Genomic DNA, 20,000 nt, shown 5'->3' on the forward strand with positions numbered 1-20,000 from the left:
CATTCCCTGCGTCAGTGCACTACTTTTCCCCAACAAGCCCGCAAGTTTAATAGGGAACACCAAGAGAGAGGGAGAGAGAGAGAGAGAATATTGAGAGAGGTAGAGGGAAGAAGAACAGAAGGAGAGAATATTAAGAGAGGTAGAGTGAAGAATAGAGAGAGAGAGAATATTGAGAGAGGGAGAATGAAGAAGAGAGAATATTGAGAGAGAGAGAGTGAAGAAGAGCGAGAATATGGAGAGAGGTACAGTAGAGGGAGGGAGAGAGAGAGAATATTGAGAGAGGTAGAGGGAGGGAGAGAGAGAGAGATGGAGCCATTTGGGACCAGACCCCTTCAGTCGGATCATGGTGACCAGATTTAGAAAGCTGTGAGGGATGAAAATAGCCGCTCGCCTTGCCACAGTATTTTTGGGTAGGCCATCTGCTATTCCTCCTCCCCCGTTCACAAAGTGTGCTACGGCCGCATGCTCTGATGGGTTGACCCGCAACTGTGGCTGAGCCAGAGGTTTTAAGTATGGCTCAGAGCAAACTTTATACTGGTCGTGATGATGGTAGGGGTGTCCAGTTTGTGCCAGTTTGTGGGCCTCTCACTTCCTGGTTTGTGGGGAAGCTCGGATGGCTTGATGCTTGAACAGTGGCTGAGGGTGGTGGTGGATGACTGTGGTGGTGGTGGTGGATAACTGTGGTGGTGGTGGATGACTGTGATGCTGGTGGTGGTGGTGGATAACTGTGGTGGTGGTGGTGGTGGATGACTGTGATGCTGGTGGTGGTGGTGGATGACTGTGGTGGTGGATGACTGTGGTGGTGGTGGTGGATAACTGTGGTGGTGGTGGTGGTGGATAACTGTGGTGGTGGTGGTGGTGGATGACTGTGGTGGTGGTGGTGGATAACTGTGGTGGTGGTGGATAACTGTGGTGGTGGTGGTGGTGGATAACTGTGGTGGTGGTGGTGGATGACTGTGGTGGTGGTGGTGGTGGATAACTGTGGTGGTGGTGGTGGATGACTGTGGTGGTGGTGGTGGATAACTGTGGTGGTGGTGGATGACTGTGGTGGTGGTGGTTTGGCTGGTCTGGCCGGGATCTTGGGGTCTCTAAGCCAGAGGCAGGGTGGTGCAGTGCGGCCTGCTAAGTGGGTCTTCTCTCCCCCTGCCAGACGCCCTCTACGGAGATGAGGTTGGCACACCACCACTACCTTTCTTATGGGACGAGGGGGAGAGAGGGAGAGAGTGTTGGTGGGAGAAAGAAAGAAAGAGGAGGGGGATGGAGAGCAAGAGAGAGAGAGGGGGGGGGAGAGACAGAAACATGGCCAAGAAAGTCTTCAGACGTCCTTCGCCCCGCTCTGCTCATGATGAATCCGTGCATTAGCCCCAGTCATGTTTATATATAGCTGCCTGCACTCTCTCTCTTCTCCCACACACACACACACACACACACACACACACACAAACCTCTGCAGACTCAGGACCTCTGAGATGGTCTGGTTAATGATGTCCGGACTCTCTCTCATGAACACGCCGCCACGGCTTGCGTCTGCACATTACCCTGTTGATGATGTCCTTCATGGAACACTCCGTCCGTACACACCCCAGCGAGATGAGGTCATCTGTGGCCTGAAACACCCAGAGAGTGTCCCTCCAAAATAAAGTGAACTGCTCGGATGGCATCCTGCAATGACTGCTGCATTCCATACCCTTCACAGTAATAACGCTGAAGTCATCAACCTTACAGAGTGTCATAGGCTTCTTTTAATGCTGATGTAAAAATGTTTTACACGTGTAACCAGCAATTTTGAGGGACCCCCCCCCCCCCCCCCCCCCGACTTGAAAGGATGTCCTTAAAATGGATTATCCAAGAAAGATGCTTTTCTGGCACAACGCTGTTAATCTCTTAACTCAGGAGAATCACATCCAAGAAACTCCAGTGGCACGAGGAAAAGCAATCACTAATAGGTTTCATGGGAGAACACCGCTGTGATAATTCTTTCACATGTCTCGCTTGTAACCAATCAGAGTGTTCACAGTGAAATAATTCAGCATCGTCGGTGGTTTAACTGTCTGAATGAATAATGCAGTGGTAGACGGTGCTGTGTGTATATATATATATATATATATATATATATATATATATATAAAATGATCTAACTTATGGACCCTTTCAAGAGAGTTCCATTACCAGCATCATAGTTGGCCCCACAAGACTTCCTTTTTAACATTCCATATGTTATCTTAATGCAGAGGAAGTAGATTGTAGAAGTAGGTGTAAATATATGGAGGCAGGGTTTTTGAGGGGCACTGTGTTTTTTTTTTTGCTTTTAACTGACTGGACAATGAAGACTGGCTGAAAGTGAGTGAGAACAAGAGGGATCTTGAAATGACCTCAGGTCAGATTCAAACCCGGGTCCCTGTGACCGCTCGGGTCCGAATGTGGTCACGACGCTCCACAGCTTTGCTCCACGTGTGCTCCACAGCTTTCCATTGGACGGCCACGTAACCCAGTTTTGCGGCGTATTTTCTCCGTCCCTTTGTCCCTTCGTCATGTACAGTCCAGTAGTTAACACAGACGATAACACAGGCTACTCATGTACTCTAAACCGAATCATCCCAAGAACGGGTTAGCTGGACTAGGTGGTCTGCCGTATGTCACCTCATGTTTGATAAGCAGAGCTAGAAGATTGGACACCTTAGTACCATTCATCAGGGCTTGGTATCATCTGTGATGTGAGTAGTGATGGGGTTTAGTGAGGGGGCATTAGGCCTTTGGTAGTGAGTAGTGAGGGAGGTTAGTGATGGGGCATTAGGCCTTTGGTGGTGAGTAGTGATGGGGCATTAGGCCTTTGGTGGTGAGTAGTGAGGGAGGTTAGTGATGGGGCATTAGGCCTTTGGTGGTGAGTAGTGATGGGGCATTAGGCCTTTGGTGGTAAGTAGTGAGGGAGGTTAGTGATGGGGCATTAGGCCTTTGGTGGTGAGTAGTGATGAGGCATTAGGCCTTTGGTGGTGAGTAGTGAGGGGGCATTAGGCCTTTGGTGGTGAGTAGTGATGGGGCATTGGGCCTTTGGGCATGCATCTGGTGTATTGGTGTTGTCTGTGTTGTGTAAATATAGACTGAAAAGGGGTGTGACACTTGACTGGACCAAAGTGGTGTGTGTGTGTGTGTGTGTGTGTGTGAGAGAGAGAGAGAGAGAGAGAGTGAGAGAGTGACGGGGTGATCATACATCATGCTATGCTCCATCAAAACACCATATGCTGGCCTGGCTTGCCTGCTCCGGGGCGATAACAGGTGGGGTCTGGTAGGGTCTCTCTCTCTCTCTCTGGCTCCTACTCTCTCTTCTGTATAACATCATACCCCCATCCTCCCATCCTCTTTTCCTCTCTCACAACCGTGTTTCCCTCTTTCTTTTCTGTCATTCTCTGCCCTCCTCTTTCTCATATGTGTCTGTTCATGTGTAGCGCTGCATCCAGACATATAGAATGGTCACCTGTCCTACTTTAATGACCATAGAGTGCTGGATTAAGAACAAACAAACAAACAAACAGAAAACAAGTACAAGATAGACAGCAGTAATGATGCTGTCACAACACCCAAGTGTCCAGGTGCATTTCAGCCTGAGGCTTCCCTCAGCTTACTCCAACCCCTAGCACAAACAGAAGGCGCTGTACCGTGCGCTATACCACGCGCTGTGCCACACTTTTTTTGTTGTTTGCTGTGCTAAGCTGGACTTGGCTGTGCTGTGTTGCTGTACACAGTACATCTTGTTTTGTCTGGTGTCCTTATTCTGGTGTGTCTGGTGTCCTTATTCTGGTGTGTGTTTAGTGTCCTTATTCTGGTGTGTGTTTAGTGTCCTTATTCTGGTGTGTCTAGTGTCCTTTTTTTGGTGTGTCTAGTGTCTTTATTTGTTGTGTGTCTAGTGTCCTTGTTCTGCTGTGTCTAGTGTCCTTTTTCTGGTGTGTCTAGTGTCCTTATTCTGGTGTGTGTTTAGTGTCCTTATTTGTTGTGTGTCTAGTGTCCTTATTCTGGTGTGTCTAGTGTCCTTATTCTAGTGTGTCTGGTGTCCTTATTCTGGTGTGTCTGGTGTCCTTATTCTGGTGTGTCTAGTGTCCTTTTTTTGGTGTGTCTAGTGTCTTTATTTGTTGTGTGTCTAGTGTCCTTATTCTGCTGTGTCTAGTGTCCTTTTTCTGGTGTGTCTAGTGTCCTTATTCTGGTGTGTGTTTAGTGTCCTTATTTGTTGTGTGTCTAGTGTCCTTATTCTGGTGTGTCTAGTGTCCTTATTATGGTGTGTCTGGTGTCCTTATTCTGGTGTGTCTAGTGTCCTTATTCTGGTGTGTCTAGTGTCCTTTTTTGTTGTGTGTGTGTGTGTGTGTGTGTGTGTGTGTGCGTGTGTGTGCGCGTGTGCGTGTGCGTGTGTGCATGTGTGCATGTGTGCGTGTCTGTCTATACTGTGTGTCTATACTAAGTGTCTGTACGTTGTGTGTGTGCGGTTGTATGGTGTGTGCGCGTGTGTGTCTGTTTGTACTGTTTGTCTGTACGGTGTGTGTGCGGTTGTATGGTGTGCATGTTCGTGTGTGTGTGTGTGTGTGTGTGTGTGTGTGTGTGTGTGTGGGTGGGTGGTTGCGTGCGTGCGTGCGTGCGTGCGTGCGTGCGTGCATGCTGTGCTGTGCTGTGCTGTGCTGTGCTGTGTGTGTGTGTGTGCTGTACTGAGGTGTAGCAAGCAGCTGGAGGTGGACGCAGGCTCAGGGTTTCCTGCAGGGTTGCCTAGTGAATGACAATGCTGAGGATCAAGAGCTCAGCACGACTCACCGGCCCTCATCATTCGTATATGGCAGCTCTCTCTCTGTCTCTCTATCCATCTCTCTATTTATTTTTCTACCAGTCTCAAAGAAATAATTGATTAACAGTGAAGAGCTGAGCAAACTCATATACTGACATCTTAACAAACAAATCTAATTGCAGAAATTACAGCATTCACCCTCATGCATATTTTATATAACATGTATGTTAACTTATGACCATTTGAATATGCAGACTTAGACTAGTGGACTATCAATCAGTGGCCACTTATTTACTGTCATTTAGGCCAGTGATTCTTCCACTGTAATAATGAAATAATTCTAACTAACCATTAAACATAATACATGCAGAAACATTTTGTGTGTGTGTGTGTGTGTGTTTGTTTGTTTGTTTGTGTTTCTGTATGCTGTTGGGGTGTTCTTACATTCCTACCTTTTCTCAACACTCCCTTGCAACCGTTCTCATTTTTCTTTGATTATTACCAACAACCAGCTCGACACTTTGAACAGCATCCGCTGGTGAAATCTCCACCCTAACCCGCTGAACATTCTCGCGCCCGAGGAAGAGGGGCGCAGTTGAAGCACACAGACAGACACACACACACACACACACACACACACACACACACACACACACACACACACACACACACACACACGCACACACGCACTCACTCACTCAGACGCGCATATCTATTTCAGCACCACGGACAGCGGCGCTGTTCGCCGCAAGTCCTCGTTGTCCGGCAGCACTCCTCAGGCGCGCACACCGCCAGTAGACTACATCTCCCAACTAGACTAGACTCTCCCTGCCCCCATAACCCATCTGATTAACCCCTGCAAATCACTCAGAAGCCTTTGATTAGCTGAATCAGGTGGTCAGCTCATCAAGAGAAGGAAGCGACTTTAAACTATGCATGCCTGCTGACAGGTCTCCAAAGAGTAGCACCTTCGACGCTAGCGGGGACTCTACAATGCATACTCTCTTTCCGGATGTAAATAATCGTGTACGTTGATAATAAACTTTTGGAATAGTTTTTTGGGACAAATTATTATAGGAATATTATAGGAATACTATATTATAGGAATCTTATAGTGTTTTGGGACATATTATAGAAGTACTATAGGAACACTATACAGGAAATCATAGAAGAATTATTATAGAACTACTACAGAAATTCTGTATTGTTTTTTATAAGGGAATGTAAACTAGGTCAGTATAAGCCAGCTGAGCACATTGTAATTATCAGCTAATCAGGTATTTGTAAAGGTTTTTTACACCAGAACCGAACTTACACTTACTTTTTTTAAAATACTAAGAAAGATTTTGTGCAAAATCTATTTTTCATATCGGAAATTGATTACACAGATAATGTTGCTCGAGGGTTGCTCAAGGGTTGACATCATCTTTTTAGCTCGCCGACAAAAACAAACCCATACTTGGTCACTAAAGGTGCTTGTACACTCCCTCTTCCGGAAAAAGGTGCTCGGCTGAGGAAAATGAAATGTTTTACACAGTCCCCCCGCGTTGTCGTCTGGGGTCTCACTGATACGAATCAGTCGCAAACCGTTCTGTGAAATGCCTAATGGCAGAAACGAGTTGTTTTGATGTTTCGGAGTTCTGGTTTGAAAGGGCGAGCCTCTGCGCGTCTTGGTCGTGCTGGAGAGTTGGCGATGGAGGGTCGGAGCGGATAGGCGAATCAGTAAGGCCATGCGCGTCATGTGCTACCACAAGGCTGGGCTAGAGATTTGAGGACGGCGCTCTGGTGCCGTTACACTGATCAGATGTTCAGTGGAGCTCAAGTTGCCAGCTGATCAGAGACGCTCACACATACACACACACACATACACACACATACACTCACTCTCCCTCTATCTCGGAGGCGCCCGTACACTATCGGCTTTCTTCGGTCGATCTCCAAGAAGATATCCACATCTTCACGCCGCGCGTTTGTTCCTCCAGAGAGAGGAAAAACGAACTCAAGCGAGCAGAAATTCTGTATTTCTGACATTTCTTGCCTTTTTTCTCTCTCTCTCTCCCCGGAGCTTTTGGGGGATATGCGGGGCGGGGAGGCCGTGGGGTTCCTCCGTGGTGGAAGAAGATGCGCGCTGGCGTGAGAAGAACCCAGCCGCACCTCCATCTCCTCATCGTTGATGATGTTACTTTCAGCCACGTTTTTTTCCTTCTTCTCCTCCGGATCCTATTTGTCCCGGATTTTTCTACGGGTTTTGGAGTACAGATGATGAACATTTAGTAAAATTGTTCTCCTACATCTATATTTTTTCCAAGAGAAGGAAGAAAAGAACAATAAAAAGATTCGAATTTGGTGACATGAGAATATCCTCTTCGAAAACGCGTTCACGCCCTCGTCCGAGAAAACGAAATACCGGGAAATAAAATAAACTTGAATTACCAAAAATATCAACAAATGTCACAGGGGTGTGCGTTTGGGGAAGCCCTAGGATTAACGTGTAAGCTAAGACGGTGGCGGCGCGAGGAGATTGCTATGCCATATCAAACATTGCGGATGTTATAAAAATAAATTAATTATTCAAGATTTTTCACCGTTTTCTAGTCTATTTTTATCTTGCGGAACATAAAGTAAAGAATAGATAATGCAGCCGCAGACGTAGCAGATATACCTTTCTGGAAACGACGCATTGAATCCGATCTATTTTTTATCAGTTTTGATTCAAATTTATACCTGATTGATTGATACTCACGAACATCTTCAGTGAGAACGTTGTATTTACCTTGTAAAATGGAAGAGGGTCGTGCCGATCTATGAAGAGATATTAATTAACACGTGGAACCGATCATTTCCGAGGAAATAGAAAAACCTTGATTTAGTTTATCAGATCATTTTTGGATATTCGATGCTTTATCGACAAAGCTAACACAGACAATCTGTACCCAATCCGACAATCTGTACCCAATCCGACAACCAGCATCACCCATCGCTTACTTCTACACATACCTTCATCTGCGCTTTTTGGTCTCGTTTGGCTATTTTATTTTTCAGTTGATGAACGTGTCTTTTGCCATGAAGATCTAGACAAGCCAAACCTGTTTTTCGCGTGTGTGTGTTTGTGCAGAGACAGATGGGGTGTAATGTGGTGTGCTCGCCCTGAGTTTTCACCTCCTTCTCGGCTGCTTCCTAACCATTGGCGTTTGGTGTCTACAGAATGTCGCGCTTTGGAGACGAAGTGCCGCCCAGGTACGGCGGTGTCCCTGGTCAAGGGGGACCCGGCCGTGGCGGCAGCAGGCAGGGCGGCCCGCCGGGAGCCAGGGTTTACAAGCAATCGATGGCCCAGAGAGCCCGAACCATGGCCCTGTACAACCCCATCCCGGTCCGACAGAACTGCCTGACGGTCAACCGCTCGCTGTTTCTGTTCAGCGAGGACAACTTTGTGAGAAAGTATGCCAAGAAGATCACGGAATGGCCATATCCTTTTCATAACTTGCACACTGTGTGGACGCTGCAGACGGTTCTAGGCCTCCAGGGAAAAGGTACCATTACACTAGTGTGTGTGTGTGTGTGTGTATGTGTGTGTGTGTGTGTGTGTGTGTGTGTGTGTGTATGATTGGAGATGGGGGCTGTACATTCATATGGGCAATGGTGGGAACATGGCTTAATTAGTGGATTCATGCACACTTTAAATTGAGAAAACTAGTCAATGTATTATTATTACTGTTGTTGTTATTATGAGTATTATTATGAGTATTATTATGATTATTATTATGATTATTATTATGAGTATTATTATGAGTATTATTATGATTATTATTATGAGTATTATTATTATGTGTTAGCATGTTGTGGTGGTGTTAGTGTTGGCTAGCGGCCACAGGCAGGTAATGTTTCATCATTTACAGTAAGCATGAGAACACTGACTCCGAGAGGATACACCCCCCTTCATTAGGGAGTTAGAGCATATCTCTGTGTGTGTCTGTGTGTGTGTGTGTGTGTGTGTGTGTGTGTGTGTGTGATAAACCTGTTTGCCTCATGTATGTACACAAATCATACACAATCAGAGGGCTGCTTCCTGGATGGTTTGTCTTGTGGTTTTTCACACTGCTGTGGTATGAAGTGTGTGTGTGTGTGTGTGTGTTATGTGTGTGTGTGTGTGTGTGTGTGTGTGTGTGTGTGTGTGTGTGTGTGTGTGTGTGTGTGCGTGTGTGTGTGTGTGTGTGTGTGCGCGCGAGTGTGTGGGCGTGTGGGTTGCTTGCTGATGTCAGCATATGAGGCCTCCACGGCACCTCTCAGAGCGAAGCACTGAGAGAGAAGGGGGAGGGAGGGAGGGAGGGAGGGAGAGAGTGGGAAGGAAAGGGGAAAAAGAGAAAGAAGATGGAGGGCAAAACAAGAGGAGAGGAGCGCTGCTGAGGAGGAGCTGGTGGGCTTTAGGTCCTGGCGCTTCCTCTCTGATTGGCTAGTGCCTCGCAGAAAGGGCGGGCCACGGTGGTCGCATCCATACCACTCCTGGAGCTGCTGCCTTTCTCTGCATCTGTCTTTCTGCTTCACTCTCTCTCTCTCTCTCTCTTTCTCTGTCTCCCCCTCTTCTCTCTCTCACTCTCTGTCTCTCACTCTCTCTCTCTCTCTCTCTGTGTGTGTGTGTGTGTGTGTGTGTGTTTGCGTTTGTGTGTAGGTAATGCACTGCCATTAAGTGCTCATTAGCCGCTAGCGTAGCATGAGCGCTGTGAGAGCGAGAGTGCGTTGGCATGGCGTCTGGCTGCTGCCGCCGGACGCTGCAGGTTCCACTCCCAGTCTCTGGCCGCCCGTCTCTTTATCACAGGAGGGTGGGAGGGAGGCTGAGATGAGGCTGCTGGTGCTGAAGCCTGCGTCCCCCCCCCCAGCTCACCTCACCTTACCTCACCCCCCCCCCCCCCCACACACACACACACACACACACACACACACTCCCTGATACTCTCAGCACCTCAGGGAGCAGCTCAGTGGGGAGCAGAGCCTCATCTGGCCACGATCTGGCCCCTGATCTGATCTGATCTGGCATGGGTTAGTACCAGACCCAGCCTGGATGCTGTCCAGATTCAGCTGTTAGCTGGACTACTGTATGTATTTTTAATGGCACGGATATCTACGCAAACATTTAGAGGTTCCAAGGACTTTTCGTTGCAGTGGGTTTGGGAATCAAACGCGGAATGACCAAATGACAGGCGGCAACAGTGCTGTTGCTTTACCACGCCCCCAAATATGCTGTGATTATACTGTAGTTTGAGATTAGAAGAAGTATTGTATTATAGAATAGTTATCTGGCTGTTCAGCCTGGCATGGATACAATTTGTTAGACATTTCTTATAATTTGTTATTTAATTGACATTGTCGCCATATGAGTTCTAAACTCAACAACACATTAGTTCTTATCTTATCCTGAGATTCTGTTGGACAGCTGTGTTTATTTTTTAGGAGGGTAGCATGCCCAGATAGCAAAAAAGTTGTCTGGCCCACCTCTGGGCAACCACCATGCATCAGTGTTGCCTCAGTGTTGGCCCAGTTCTGGCTGGGCCTCCGGCCCAACAATGGCCCAGTCACTGATAACTGACACAAAGAATTGGCTCTGGCCCAGCTGTGGCCCACACACTGTAAAATGAGGTTTCTTTTGGCATGTTAGTATAGTGTCCATGCTGAGTATCTGAATAGCTGTTTGCAGCGCGCTCCCACCTCCCGTACGCTGTGTAGAGGACTCGGTCCATGACATTGGACCAATGGGAGGGCCTCACGCTGTGTTGATAAGTGGTTTGAAGAAGAGCTACATTACTCTGTTGCCCCATCCTATTTATGTGGAAACGGTTATTGCTTAGAAGTGCTACGTGTTACGTAACACAACACCGCTGATGTGAGTCATCATATATCTCAACCATAACACCAACCATGTCTGAGGTTTCAATACTGTTGTTGAAGATAAAGGGAAATGCACCAAGAGGTTACACTGAAAACGCTAAATGCTGTAGTATTATTGCCAATATGTGCTGCCCCACCCTTTTAAATGTTATCCATTTAGAATGGAATCCCACTTTCCCCTGTGCTGGTGTACAGTACATGACCAGTGGTCATCTGCCCCTGGCTACAAGAAGTGTGGTGACCCATGAGTTTGATTCTCCTTGTTGGCCAACCCCTGTCACGGTCAGGTTAAAGATTGTAGTGTGTGGGATTAATCTGCTGATATGACCCGGGTGTTAGACTCATATGGCTTTGTTGGGAGGAGGGGAAAAGGGGTGCAGGTGGAGACCAGCCTCTGAAATGAATGAACCTCTGTGTCTTAAAAGGAATGTTAGCAACAGACTCCAGCATGCATGGGATGAACTCTTTTAGAACGTCCACCTCCCATGATGCCTGAAGCTTCAAGCTTCTGATCTCAGTGTGGAACTGGCCACCTCTCTCCGAAACAGCTGCCAGAGAAGGAGGCGCGAGGCATGCAACAAGACAAGACACTCTCTGACAAAGACATTTGTCATTTGAGCATTACATTATTCAGTTTGTAGGGAGTTCATCTGATAAGGGAATCCATACCCTGTACTGTATGTGTAATACAATATATGTTTTGTTTGTGGTGTTGTTTTGTAACAGGACACACAGCAGTGTATATAATAGCTTGTGATGCTAAGCCTTGAAGCCTTTTTGTCCGTTGATATGTTTTATTCGTCGAAAAAATGCACACTCATAAACCTGCTGACTTACTGGTGTCTAATGGACCAGAACATTAGTGTGCATGACTATTCAGTATTTAGTTTTTCCAGAGGGTCCAAACGCCATGTAATGGATCTACACCATATCACTTATAACCCCACAGTCACGATGCGCTGACATGATGTGTACCACCCTCAAAGAGCGGCCCTTAAGATGAACGCAACGTATAAAAATGATTTAGTTCAACACTACAACAAAAGGAAAGTGCTGCCTGTCTAAAGGAGGTGAAGAGCACAAATCTCCAGCAAAGCCATAATGGGGGGGGGGGGTGTGTGTGATAAAGATGTGAACTGCGCGTAAGAGAGGAGTGTGTGAAGAATTAGTGTGCGGCGGAATGTAAAGTGGCTTAACAAGGCGAGCGGCTGGCTGTCTGTCCACACGGTGAGCGTGTGAACCCTGTGCCAAGAACTAAGGGACGACTCCTGTCACAACAGTTTAAGAGGCGACTCCTTCACAGCTAGGAAATAGCCCAAGGGGTGGTGTGTGTGTGTTTGTGTGTGTGTGTGTGTGTGTGTGTGTGTGTGTGTGTGTGTGTGTGTGTGTGTGTGTGTGTGTGTATGTGTGGTACAGTATTTGTAAGTGTGTGTGTGCGTGTGTGCATGTGTGAATGAGTGTGTAAGTATGAGTGTAGGTACAGTATTTGAAAGTGTGTGTGTGTGTGTATGTGTGTGTGTGTGTGTGTGCGTGTGTGCGTGTGTGTGTGAATGAGTGTAAGTATGAGTGTAGGTACAGTATTTGTAAGTGTGTGTGTGTGTGTGTGCGTGTGTGAATGAGTGTGTAAGTATGAGTGTAGGTGAAGTATTTGTAAGTGTGTGTGTGTGTGTGTGTGTGTGTGAATGAGTGTGTAAGTATGAGTGTAGGTAAAGTATTTGTAAGTGTGTGTGTGTGTGTGTGTGTGTGCTTGTGTGAATGAGTGTGTAAGTATGAGTGTAGGTAAAGTATTTGTAAGTGTGTGTGTGTGTGTGTGTGTGTAGGTGGGGTTTGGGGTGCGAGGAGATCACTTGCTCTAAAGGGCACGCTGCTCTCTCGGCCCTGAGCCACCCGGCTCTCTCCTGCCAGCTCTCATCACCAGCACCAGACAAGGAAAGGACAAGAACCGGACAGAGCTGAAAGGAACGTCACAAGTTCCATTTCTGTCTCTGTCACCTTGGTTGTTTCATTTAGAGCTGTGCACAATGCATTTACAAGAGTAGAAAGGAAGTAAAGAACATTTGGCCATGGTCAGAACTTCCCACTTTGCCAGGGCCCTTAGTGATTCTTATCAGCATGGATACCCGTGAGCCCATGAACATGTCCTGTACCCAGGCTTTATTTAACACTTATGGAGCAATTGAATGTCGAAACAAGAAAACTCAACGTTGATACTTGATTTACTTTCCTTTCTGTGTTTTATACTCATCGTAGTGTTGATTTGGAATAACACTGACTATTCCTATTGCTGTTCTATTAGGCCCAAATTCTCCCATTAGCATTTCTGCCACACCACACAGCACGTAAGTTTGAAATCACGGCGGCTTATGAAAGAGACGGATCCACACTGATCCACAATCTCACTCATTTTGGCTTTTATGAAAACGTGGAACATGGACGTTCTCATTGACCGTATGAAGGCCATTTACATTCACAAAGAACATAAATCAGTGTTTGATTTTGAAAATATAAGCCAGGTGAACTGTATCGCAAACAACCTACAATGAAATTATGTTTCATCACATAAACAAAATATTAACGTAACCAAATTTCACTTTTGCCCAGAGGTTTGTTTATGTAGCGGTGCTTGAGGTGTTTAGATTCATGATTTAAAAATCACTGTTGAGAATAAGAAACAACTGCGCTACTTATGTGAAGTCAAGGAGATGCATGACAGCTGCGTGTGTCTGCTTAGTACCTGGGAGGCCGCGGTCAGTCGCCGGTCCGCTCGTTGGCTGTGACGCACACGCGCCGGTGCCGTCGCCACCGCCACACGACCAAGCCGACCACGCCCTGTCAGCGTCTCCGTGGACAATCCATCTGTTTCTGGAAGCTTCTATCTTTCTCTTTCTCTCCCTCTTGTTTTCTTTCTGTCCCTCTCTTTCACCCTCTCTCCATGACCATCTGCTGCTCTCTCTCTTTCTCTCTCTCCCTTTCTCTCTCTCTTTCTCTCTGTCTCTCTCTCTCTTTCTCTCTCTCTCATCTGCGTACTCTTCACGTGTCTCTGGGTGGCGTTGGGCGTGCCAGCACGTGATGATGAACAGGTAGAGTGGTGTGGAAATGGTGTGCCATATGGACACCTGCATGGATACGTCTGCTTTGATGTCCACTTTCAGAGGGACATAAACGCACATTCCAACTTAAAAGTCCCGTTGTCCCTGTTCTTACCATTACTTGTCTATTACAATATTTGTACAGTACTTTTTATAGTAAGAAGAAGCTTTAAAACCTACTTTATGCTACAGGTTTTTACATAAAGTGACACTAAAATGTTTCACTTATTCCACCAGCTGCTGGAGTGGAGTAAATTATCACTATGAGGATTTAGATAGAATATTGTGCAGAAACTCTTGTTTTTTTTTTGATCTTGCTTTCCTATGGTGTAGAGTTTGTTCAGCCAGTGAAGGAATGGGAGGCTCTGGCACCTGGTGTCCCTTGGGGCTTGCCGTTGGCTCTGCCCCCGCTCTGCCTGACGGGGCATGGAAACCATGGAGTGGCGTTTGCCAGAGTGTAGCGGGTAGCACTGAACGCATGACAAACTCGTGCTCGTGCTAGGCTGGCTGCTGGCACTGCCAGTTTTGCATTGAACTGACTAGCGTGCTGTGCAGATGGGCCTGGACATTAATGTGTGTGTGAGTGTGAGTGTGTGTGTGTGTGTGACTCTGAGCGTTCCTGTCCGGATGAAGTGGCAATCAGTGTCTCATCGGTGTCATGGCGAGGCGGATCCGTCACGCTGGAGGGCGGATTTGGTGGCTGTTTGTCCGTGTGTGTGTGTGTGTGTGTGTGTGTGTGTGTGTGTGTGTGTGTGTGTGTGCGTGTGTGTGTGTGCGTGTGTGTGTGTGTGTGTGTGTGCGTGTGTGCGTGTGTGTGTGTGTGTGTGTGAGAGAGAGAGAGCTGAGGCACTGACACCTGTTTGGCAGGATCAGTGGTCCACAGGGAGCCACAGGGCGAGTTCAGCCAAAACATGCACACAATCATATACACACACAAACACGTGCATACTCACACACACACACACACACACACACACACACACACACACACATATATATATATATGACCATTTGGGGTTTTCACGCTCCACTGTGCAATCATGAAAAGGGACACACATACAGTGACACATTAACTCTCTCTCTCTCTCTCACTCACTCACACACACACACACACACACACACACACACACACAAACACACACACACACTAAGACACACAAACACACACACATACTAGCCTCCTGTGTTTAATAGTGTGGGCTTTAGCCACAGACATGGAGGTGGGTGCATAGCTTCTCCCAGTGCTATAAGGCCATCTGTGAATTAATGAGCCTTGCAGGCGTCTCGTCTAAGCTCCATACTATACTCTGCGTTCTGTCATTCATCTCCTGTAGACAGGCCCTCCACCTGCAATTTAGGTATTGGCTTAGTGTCGCTCAGAACTGGTCAGCACCAACACACGTCCATCTCCGTTTCGATTCGGAGTTGCTTATTACGGCCACAGCACGTTGAGTTGTATAGTCTCTCAGTAATACTCAGTAACTCAGTGATATAATTTTGAGGAAGAGCCCTTTTCATGCATCATCTTTTTCATATATTATTGTTATATTATTATTCACATATAATATATTTTCCCAACGATTACCAATCTATGTCAGCTTTTTTTCAGATGAAGAAGTGTCTTTGTTACATTGAACGCTTCATTATCTAAGCTGTGAAGGCTCGCTGCTTTTCAGGGTCATGTAAGGAAACGCACATGAACTAAAGTTATCATTTGGCGTGTGGAATTTTCTGGTCAGATATGTTTTCATCATAGCAAATTTAAAAGCTAATAATTTAACCAGATCATAAAAGTAGGCTCATCACATGAAATGATTGAAGATTGTTTATTCGTACACATTCCCATGAGAGTTATTTTCTGTAACCTAGATAGAACAATAGCTGAAGCTTTGGTTAAATATTATAAAAACAATGTGAACCAACCAACATAACATTATGAACGTGATGAAAAGCCAACATAAAATCAGTCTTCTGAAAAGTAGGCCTACTATATAATAACACAATCATCAATGACACTGGCTTGCTGATGCCTCAGCGTAGCCAAACTTAAACTTCGTATTCTTTTCCTCAAACACGTTTCTGAAAAAGGGAGCTACTGTGCTACACTGTGATTTTAAAGATGCCCCCAAAGTGTAGCACTTTAGCTTTTTGTTTTGTACCGGCAGTATTCAGTGACTCCAGAAACAGAGATCTGTGTGAAACATGGCCGCAGTTCTCCTTGACTGTGACTGTATGGGCCCTAATTTATACACAGGGCAAAGTGCGATGTCTAAAGTCTGACTAAAGTTAATTTAAGAATCAGTCAAAATCTATTTACTAATTTAACACGATGAGGAAGATCTTAAGCAGTGAATCAGCTCAGTGTTCCCAGACGCCAAATGATAACTTTAGTTCATGTACGAGACACTTTTCTCATTGAATGACTTTGCTGTCTGCTCATCATTTAAATAAGGCCCTTATATCTTCACATTTTTGTTTTAAGATTGGCAATCCCCAATGTTTCTCCACCATAACGTTTAAACCATAAAGCCTAATTTACTTGCAAAAAATGGCAGTCAGGAGAATACATGTAGGAGGGAGTGAGGGATGTGACAAAGTAACTTTGGCCTTGTTCAGATTGCCAGCCCAAATTAGTTTATTTGGGATATACAGATTGTATCCAGTCATTTTTGAAAATCTTATGCAATTATAGTAATATGTTCACATATCCAGAAGATACATTGCCAATTAATAACCAATATATCAATCTTCAATGACGTTCCTAATAAGATATATAGCTCATATCAGTTGAAGTACTGACAACTGACTCATCCTCATGTCTTTCTAACTAAATAATGAAACAGCACATTCATTTGTATAACTTTGAGGAAAAGCTTTTTTTTCATGCAACAATAATATGCAAATGTTCCTGTCGATTATCAGTCTATATTAGCAGTTTTTTTTTTCTCAGAGGGAAGGAAATGGGCATGTTTGTTGTACGTAACGCCCATGCTGGTCTCTTCCTCTCGCCCTTCCTCCGCTCTCTTCCTGTCCTGTGTCCATCTCTCCTGAGCTCCAACAGGGCTGTCAGCTGCTCACCCCCCCCCCCTCCTCCCTCCCTCCCTCCCTTGTCCCCCGTTCAACCCCCATCCCTGTTCTCCCAGGTGCTCATTAAGATGGAATGGGCCTGAGATGAAACCTTACCAGAACTTCAGTCAGTTTTTTTGGGGGGTATTTGTAGTTTGTTTGTTTGTGTATTTAGTTGTTTGTTGTTGTCGTCGTCTTTGTTTTTGAGGTTGGTTTGGCAATTCCCGAGTGGATGAGGCATAGACTGCAGAAAAATCACATTCTGAGTGTAAGATACTTCAGATGCAAGGACAAAAAAACTAAAAAAAAAAAAAACACAGCGAAAGAAACGTTTCATTTAAAATCATACAACACACTTAAATGAGTTTGCCTCGCTCGGGCAACTATTTTAGTGGGAATTGAGTCATCTTTGCTGATGGTGCTGTATTTCATGCCAGCATGAAGTCAGTTCATCGGCTTTGCATTGCCATTATCATAATCGCTGTAGTCAGGGAGAGAGAGAGAGAGCGCATGAGAAAGAGTGGAAGAGAGTGCAGTAGAGAGAGAAAGAGAGAGAGAGAGAGTGTATTGTAGATAAGTGCTGGGGAGATGTGAGCCTCCGTCACCAGCCTGCATGCTGACCCATGGCTCCATTCAGGCAGCCGGGTTTAGGGATGGCTCGACTCCATTGTTGGCCTCCATCTCTGGAACCCCTGGTTCTCTGGCCCAGTCTAGGTTGCTCTGTCACCCCATGCTGCGAGTTGGAGGGGGCCACTAGTCTCTCAGTGGGGGCCTCCTCCGTCGCTGCCACATGGAGGTCCAGCGGTACCCCCCCCCCCCCCCCCCCCCCCCCCTGCGAATACTGGGAGATGGCAGCACTAACCTCAGGGAGTTGCGTGGTCAGGGCAGGAAGGAGAGGTCTTCATCCGTTCAACTACACCCACGTAGAGATCTCAAAACCCACAGAGTGCCAAGAGAGAACTTGGTGGCATCAGTAGCTGATGCTTCTACAGGAACTAAGTAAACTTGATCTTGGTCAACGGTGGACTAAGTGTCATTCACTTATATGATACTGTGGCAATACTATATAATTAGTTGGAATATGTTTCAGGAATGTGTTCAGGATTGTGCTTTAGACTTTGAACAGTTACAATTGTAGTGTTTTCATCCCTGAAAGATGTGTTATTAGCCATTACTGTAATGCATGGGTGGGGTTGGGTGGGGGGTGTGGTTCAGATAATTACACTTCAAACCTCTCCTCTAGTTCTCTAGCGTTTCTATAGTGCTGCACATGGGTGAGTGTGTGAGAGAGATTTATGAGAGAGAGGAGAGTGGCAGGAGGATGAGTGAAAAAAGAGAAATAGAAATGGAGAGATGGAGAGAGAGAGAGAGAGATGGAAAGATGGAGAGAGAGAGAGATGGAAAGATGGAGAGAGAGAGATGGAGAGAGAGACAGGGCAGAAGAGAATATGGTTGAGAGAGAGAATGAGGGGGAGAGTAGCACAGAGGTGGAGAAAAAGAGAGCGCACAGAGAGTTCTCTCTCTCTCCCTGTCTCCCTCTCTCTCTCTCTCTCCCTGTCTCCCTCTCTCCCTGTCTCCCTCTCTCTCTCTCTCTCCCTGTCTCCCTCTCTCTCTCTCTCTCTCCCTGTCTCCCTCTCTCCCTGTCTCACTCCATTTCTCTCTCGCTTGCATTTTCCCTTCCTCTAACTCACTCCCTCTTTTCATCTTTCTTTCTCTCTCTCCATCTCTCTGGTCTGTGTTGAGCTAGTGATCTACATTCAATCTGCAGAATGTAAATTATTTATTGGCCTTTGGCCAACGTGAGCGTGAGAGTTAGATAGAGAGAGGAAGCGGGAGAGAGAGAGTGATAGAATGAGAGAGAGATAAAGTGATAGAATGAGAGAGAGAGAGAGATAGAATGAAAAGAGAGAGAGAGATAGAATGGAAAAGAGAGAGAGAGAGAGAGAGAGAGAGTGGGAGAGAGAGAGTGATAGAATGAGAGAGAGAGAAAGTGATAGAATGAGAGAGAGAGAGTGATAGAATGAGAGAGAGAGAGTGATAGAATGAGAGAGATACAATGAGAAAGAGAGAGAGATAGAATGAAAAGAGAGAGAGAGATAGAATGGAAAAGAGAGAGAGAGAGAGAGAGCATAGCCAGCACCCACAGGGCAGCGGCTGGGAGATCTCAGAGGCACAGCAGCGAGGGGTAGCTCCCCTCGGAGAGATTGACCGCCACCGGACAAAACTTCCCCTGCCCACTGCCTACTGACAGAAAGAGATGGAGAGAGAGAGAGGTGTAACAGTCCTTTTTAAAAACCATTAACGTTATCTAACCGAAAAACTGTGAGACACAACATTAAAACCACCAACTGGCAAGGTGTACACCATTGCATTAATACAAAAAAGGAAAAAGAGGGAAACATAAATGAGAGAAAGAGAGAGAGAATGAGCATAAGAGTGACGGAGAGAGTGTGTGGCAGAAAGGAAGATATATTGTGTGAGAGAGAGAGAGAGAAAGAGGGAGTAGACGAGAAAAGGCAGAGAATGGCAGGGAGGAGTATGGAGTGTAGGAGAGAGAGAGAGAGATGGAGAGAGAGAAAATGGCAGAAAGGGATATGGAGTATGCGAGTGCGAGAGGAGAGAAGAATAGATAGAGACATGGAAAGAAGGAGAGAAAGGGAAAGAATGGAAAGAAGGAGAGAAAGGGCGAGAGTTCGGAAAAAAGAGAATCCCCTGCGGCCAGATTTTTTTTTTTATTCCGCGCAAGAGCCGTGTCACATTTGAGGGAAGAAGCGCTCTCTTACAGAACCACCACCCCCACCCTGCCCGTCACGAGTGATACGGCCAAATATCAGTGCATGCAGGAGAGGGCCCGACACATCTTATCAGCCACACACACACACACACACACACACACACACACACACACACACACACACACACACACACACACACACACAAATACACACACACACACACACACACACACACACACACACACACACACTTCATTGAGCCCTGTCGTCTCTTCCAGACACAGCTGTCCCTCCATCATCCAGTGAGCATGCTCCTCGTGCCCCCCCCCCCCCCAGTAATTAGTGCTCAGCGGTGGCATTTATATTCTCTGGTTCTCTTTCTCTCCCTCTTCTCTCTCTCTCACTCAGTGTCTTTAGCGCAACCTCTTTTTTCTCTTTCACTCTTTCGATCTTCCTGTATTTCGCTCA

At 46.2% G+C, this 20,000-nt stretch overlaps 1 protein-coding gene across 1 annotated transcript in view; it reads left to right on the top strand.

Moving 5' to 3' along the window:
- Positions 1–20,000, top strand: part of cacna1ab (calcium channel, voltage-dependent, P/Q type, alpha 1A subunit, b) — a 148,872-nt gene that overhangs the window by 29,091 nt on the left and 99,781 nt on the right. Inside the window, exons 2-3 of the mRNA XM_076280840.1 lie at positions 7,967–8,254; positions 13,345–13,372. Coding sequence (XP_076136955.1) covers positions 7,967–8,254; positions 13,345–13,372 — 316 coding nt within the window. The remainder of the gene's footprint in view (positions 1–7,966; positions 8,255–13,344; positions 13,373–20,000) is intronic.

The sequence above is a fragment of the Alosa pseudoharengus genome, unplaced genomic scaffold (assembly GCF_046254945.1).
Source record: "Alosa pseudoharengus isolate Yale_2024_CS ecotype anadromous, Long Island Sound unplaced genomic scaffold, YU_APseudo_1.1 YU_APseudo_1.1_scf_1, whole genome shotgun sequence".
Taxonomy (NCBI): Eukaryota; Metazoa; Chordata; class Actinopteri; order Clupeiformes; family Clupeidae; genus Alosa; species Alosa pseudoharengus.